Source organism: Dermacentor albipictus, chromosome 1 (genome assembly GCF_038994185.2).
Source record: "Dermacentor albipictus isolate Rhodes 1998 colony chromosome 1, USDA_Dalb.pri_finalv2, whole genome shotgun sequence".
NCBI classification, from domain to species: Eukaryota; Metazoa; Arthropoda; class Arachnida; order Ixodida; family Ixodidae; genus Dermacentor; species Dermacentor albipictus.
Window position 1 is genome coordinate 412,533,069 of NC_091821.1, and position 5,884 is coordinate 412,538,952.

General features: G+C 52.9%; 1 protein-coding gene across 1 annotated transcript; it reads left to right on the forward strand.

Annotated features, from left to right (window-relative positions):
• The first annotated feature begins 3,658 nt into the window (after window positions 1-3,658).
• On the forward strand, window positions 3,659-5,578 carry LOC135913048 (organic cation/carnitine transporter 2-like). The gene has a single exon (XM_065445687.2). It carries the CDS (start codon window positions 3,950-3,952, stop codon window positions 5,144-5,146), a length of 1,197 nt encoding a protein of 398 aa, XP_065301759.2. The 5' UTR covers window positions 3,659-3,949; the 3' UTR covers window positions 5,147-5,578.
• The last annotated feature ends 306 nt before the right edge of the window (window positions 5,579-5,884 follow it).

A 5,884-nucleotide genomic window follows, 5' to 3' on the forward strand; every position in this document is an offset into this window, starting at 1 on the left:
GGCCCTTTGCTCCTACTTCCGTCAGTTTCTCCGAAATTTTGCGAACGTTGCGCGCCCTCTCAATCAGCTCCTCAAGAAAGACGCTGCATTCATTTGAGACCTTGAGCAAGCTGGTGCTTTCACCGAGCTGATTGGGCTGCTTACGTCCCCGCCCATTCTCACTCACTTTGGTGCGCCAGCTGCAACAGAAGTCCATACCAATGCCAGTGGCCACGGTATTGGAGCTATCTTGGCACAGAAACATCAAGGGCAAGAACGTGTTATTGCCTACGCCACCCGCCTTCTTTCCTCTGCGGAGAGCAATTATTCTATAACCGAACGCGAGTGTCTAGCTCTCGTTTGGGCAGTGGGTAAATTCCGCCCCTATTTGTATGGCCGCCAATACACAGTCATCACTGATCACCACGCTCTGTGATGGCTTTCGTCCGTCAAAGATCCTTCAGGGCGCCTTGGCCGCTGGGCTCTGCGCCTCCAAGAATACGACTATTCAGTTGTATACAAGACCGGCAGGTTACATCAAGATGCGAACTGCTTGTCGCGCCATCCTGTCGACCCTCCTTACGTTCCTGGAGCCGGCATACCTGTCACGGTTCTCTGTCTGGCTGCTTTTCGCGACATTGGAGCCGAACAATGTCGGCACGCCTCCTTGCAACACGTTATTCAACGGCTCACTTCAACGATTCCCGATCCTTCCCTTCGCATGTTTGAACTTCAAGATGGTATATTGTACCGCTCTAACATGCTCCCGGACGGCCCTGCCCAAATCTTCGTTGTGCCTGAGCATCTGCATCAGACTGTTCTCGCCCAGCTTCATGATGTAACGACTGCAGGTCACCTTGGTGTGTCACGGACTTATGACCGTGTTCGTCGGCACTTCTTTTGGCCTGGTCTATACCGTGACGTCTACCGTTATGTCGCTGCGTCTGATCTTTGTCAACGACGTAAAAAGCCGACCACACTCCCTGCTGGTCGCCTTCAACCACTTGACGTACCATCAGAAACATTCTTCCGTGTAGGTGTTGATCTTTTAGGCATTTTTCCTACGTCTGCTTCGCGAAAAAAGTGGATTGGTGTACTAAAAACTACTCCACCCGATATGCAATCACACGTGCTCTTCCGACAAGCTGTGCCACCAATGTCGCCGACTCCCTCCTGGAAAACGTCATCCTTCACCACGGCGCCCCTAGACAGCTCCTCACTGACCGAGGCCGCTACTTTCTTTCTAAAGTTGTCAATGGCATTCTACACTCGTGCGCGACTAAACACAATTTTGCTACTGCTTACCATCCACAAACGAAAGGTTTAAACGAGCGCCTTAACCGCACCCTTACTGACATGCTGTCCATGTATGTCTCCACTGACCATCGCGACTGGGACGTTGCGCTGCCGTTCGTTACTTTCGCCTATAATTCGTCTCGCCATGATACCGCAGGCTTCTCTCCATTCTTCCTCTTGTTTGGCCGCGACCCTATGTTACCTTTCGACACCGTTCTGCATGCTAGTCTGAATTCCACATCCGAGTACGCCCGTGACGCCATCCTCAAAGCACAAGAAGCAAGCCATATTGCCCGACGTCGACTTGTGGAGAGTACTTAGATTTAGGCGCACGTTAAAGATCCCCAGGTGGTCGAAATTTCTGGAGTCCTCCACTACGGCGTGCCTCATAATCATAAAGTGGTTTTGGCACGTAAAACACCATAATTGAATTGAATTTGACTTGTGGAGTCGCAGGACAATCAACGGCGCTCATATGACACCCGCCATCATGACGTCCATTACACACCGGACGCCCTCGTTTTCCTATGGTCGCCGTCGCGACGCGTTGGCCTCTCGGAGAAGTTACTTTCACGCTACTCCGGCCCTTACCATGTCTTGCGTCAAGTAACTGACGTCACGTACGAAATCGCCCCTCGTGAGGCAACCATGGCCCAGCATCGCTCCATCGTGGTCCACTTCGCGCGTCTTCAGTTGTATCACTCGCCCACCTCCTAACCAGCACAGAGCCGGTGCTTCAGCCGCCGTGGGTCATGTGACACGCTGACGAAGATGTTTTGATCATCGTCCGAAGAAGACGATGTTCTGGCCTTCGCGCGCTCTCCACCATCTTGTCAGCTGCTATAATTATTGTAAATACTCTGTAAACACACGTCTGACTCTTTTAACCCCGCAACAAAATATTGACATATTTTGAGCTTAACCTTTCAGGTCGAAGCGCCGGTGTAGCTTTAGCCCTCACGGTTAGTGCTAAGGCGGGTTACGACTTGCTCTGTCCTTTGATTATTTCCCCCTCTTTTTTTTCTATATATAGGTGGTTTCATACTGCACATTCTGCGTAACATATCGCGAGAGAGAGAGAAAAAAAAACTACATTCAATGTCCTTCGGGGTCAAAGTTTACGGGAAAGTAACTTATTCCTCTCTTTGGGAAGAGTAGTTTAGAGTTGTTGATAGGGGACATTTGCTAAAACGCAGAGAGCCTTTCAGAAAGCTGGGACCTTTTTCGCATGATTACGCTAGCGCATTACGTCAGCCGTCGTGCGCATCGCTTTAATACATTTGGAGACGATGACGTTGGAAGGCGCGCCACACTCATACTTTAGGGGAGCGGCATAGACACCTCCCTGTGCTGGAAGGATCTGTGCGGAAATTAAACGTTAAGAAAAAAATAAACATAGGCAAGATTCACTTATAAGCATACGGGGCAAGTCGATAATGTTTTCAAATAGAAAATGTTTCTTTTTCCCGCCTCATTTTTTTTTTAATACGACCCTTACTTTCCCGCTTCCTTCGCCAGGGTTTGGCAGCCGATATATATATATTTGTAGATATTGTTACGGGGTTAAAAACAGTCAGACGTATATTTACAGGATATTCACAATAATCGTAGCGCCTGACAAGATGATAGACGGCGCGCGAAGTCCAGAGCGTCGTCTTCTTATGACCAAGCTGACATCTCCTTCCCCAGCGTGTCACAATATCCATCGACAACTTGGGTCACTGAGTATGTGCTAGAATATGAGGAGGAAAAGGAGGAGAAGGAGGAGGAGGAGGAGGAGATTTTGATGAAGAAAAAGAGGAGAGGTCGGCCTCGAGAGCGTGTCTCTAGCCTGCTACTCCTCACTGGGGAAAGAGGAAGTGGGAAATACAAGGAAAGGTAAGTGGCGGGTCATTATGTTATAATATGAAATACGCTGATAACTGGTGCACTGGCATGGCAGTACCTTCTGCACTGAAGATATATACAAATGGGTATGTACCAAATCTGGATAGAAATGAGCACTAGAGGTATGAAGCCTTAAGTGCACTTAGATGTATGTCGCACATCTCTCTGCATGCGCCTTCATTCAGCTTACTCACTCGGAAAACATACATCCCCTTCGTCGTTGTGACGCAGACAGCTAACAGCTGCGGGTGACAAAGCGATGCCCCAGTCCTCCTCTACTACGGCCATGCCTAGCTAATTGAAACAGGCTTCGCTTCCTTTATATTGTGGTGTGCCCGGTGGCTCCTTTTTACACATATTTTTTGTACTCTCACATATGAAGGCGGATCGCTGTATCACAGTAACTACGGGCGCCGCGGGCGTATTTCTCTGCAAACTGGCCGCAGCACCCTCTGTGGCACGCGACGCATCGAGAAAGAAGAAGCACCTCGAGGAGTAAGAAGCACCGGCCAGTGTGCATGAAATAACTACGTGCATACAGTCGTTCAAACGTATTTCGAATCATCTCAGCACCGCAAGTGGTCCCGAAGCGCACACGAAGAAGTGCCCGGGAGCAAAGGCGTCGGAGCTGCGGGCGAAAGAGACAGAGTTGCACCGTCGGCAAAGTTCCGATGGCGCTCGAGTGCGCGTTCCGTTCGGCGACGGCGTGTTCCAATTGAGGCTGCTCATCGTCACAGCGGTCGGCGGCACCATCGCGTTCACCCAGGCGAGACTCTTCAGAAGTTCGATGCGCGAATTAGACCACTGGTGCGCGCGGCCGCCCGGCTTCTCCAACACGAGTGTGGACGCGTGGAAGGCGCTGGCGATTCCGCGGGACGCCGACGGGAACTACAGCCGCTGCACGGTGCGCGAGCCTCCCGGCGCGGGCGACTCGGCTCGAGTCGTGCCCTGCGACGCCTGGGAGTTCAACCTGAGAGACCACGGCAACACCGTCGTCAGCGAGTGGAACCTCGTGTGCCAGCGGAGCTGGCTGAACAACGTCGCCCACGTGGTCGTTGTCTGCGCGAACGTCCTTTCGCTGCCGCTGGTGGGCATGGCGGCGGACCGGGCGGGGCGTAAGACGGTCACCTTCGTCGGCACCACGGGACTCCTGCTGACGCTCGGGGTCAGCAACATGGCGAGCTCTGTTAAGACGTTCGTCGTGACGCAGGCTGCGGTCTCGGTGTTGTCAAAGTGCATGGGGGTGCAGTACGTTCTCCTGTACGAAGTGACCAAGGCGTCCCGCCGGCTGCTCTACTGCTTCGTCCCACCGGCGCTCCCGAGCGCCTTCGTGCCGGTACTGCAGTACTTCGTGCGCTCGTGCCAGCTCGACTGGGCCTTGTCGCAGGTTGTTGTCGCCACGCTCGCCTTGGTGCTCCTTGCCAGCTTCTACGTGGTTGAGGAGTCGATCACCCGGCTCCTGGCCACGCACAATGTCGAAGAAGCCGAGAGAGAAGTCCGCAGGGCATGCAGTGTCAACAAGGTGTCGCAGAGTGACACTCGCAGACAGTTGCGCGGTGAGATGGAGAGCTACAGGCGAGAGCAGGGCGACCTTCTATCCGATGAGAACGTTGGTGTCTTGCGTTCAATGTGGCTCAGAGAACGAAAATTTATACTCGTTTCCGTTTGGCTTCTCTTGAGCTGGGCCTACAGCCACCACGTGGAAGAGCGGGGCTTGACCAGCGACATCTACGTGCGTAGCGCCACACTCATCAGCTTGCGTCCCAAGTTCGTCTTCGTCTGTCTGGTCCTGGACTACTACGGGGGAGTGAGGCGAGCCGTAGCGATCTCCGCCTTGGTCTTCGCCACTTCGTCGGCCGTCGCCTTCGCCGCGCACACAGACGAAGCCTCACCATGGCAGGACATCCTGTACGTTTTTATGCGCGTCTCCCTGACCCTTCCGGTTACGTTCTTGCTTTTCTCACCGTCAGCCTGTACCCGGTGATACTGCAATGTGAGGCGAGCTTCCTTGGTTACGCCTGCGCCATCGTCGGCGACGTGGGCTACATAGCGTTCACGCGTCTGTTAGGACGGCGACAGGATGCGGCCCTCGCAATACAGTCCTTGCCGACGGTGCTCGTCGCTGTGGCCGTCGCATATCTGCCACCGGATGACCGACACGATGCCTCATGGAGATGCTCCCTCACAGCGGAGAGGAAAAATTCTAGCATAAGTAGCATCAGACAAACCAGCGCAGTTGCTGTATGTGGACGGCCAACGCTGCTGGATCCAATGCCCGAACAGTTCTCTATTCGTGCCGGCATGCTTAATAGCGACCGATGGCAGGATCGAGGAAGACGGCGAATACATGCTCTGAACGGGTATTTGCACATGTGCAGACAGAGGTTTTTTTCAATAACAAGTGTACATAGCTGCAGTTCTACTGTTTACTGGTATGATACGTTACCACACCACCCCTAAGTGCCTTATGGCTTCCCATTGCGTAAAGCAGACGACCTCCTCAGTAAATGCAAAAACGCGCCGTTTTCGCCGCTTTGTGGATGAATTATTTGCCAGTGTCACGACGCTTTCGCTGAAAATCTGAAAGTCATTGGTGCCGATCATTTACGCAGGGTCTTATTTTAACCTTATGGCGGCACCTAGATACTCCAACTCGGCGCATGCTACCTCTCGGATGAAGCGACGCCAGGTTGCGCGTCTGCCATACAGATCGGCTCGGCGG

Bases quoted from the DNA above. Each gene is read 5' to 3' on its own strand.
- LOC135913048 (XM_065445687.2), top strand. From the start codon at position 3,950: ATGCGCGAATTAGACCACTGGTGCGCGCGGCCGCCCGGCTTCTCCAAC.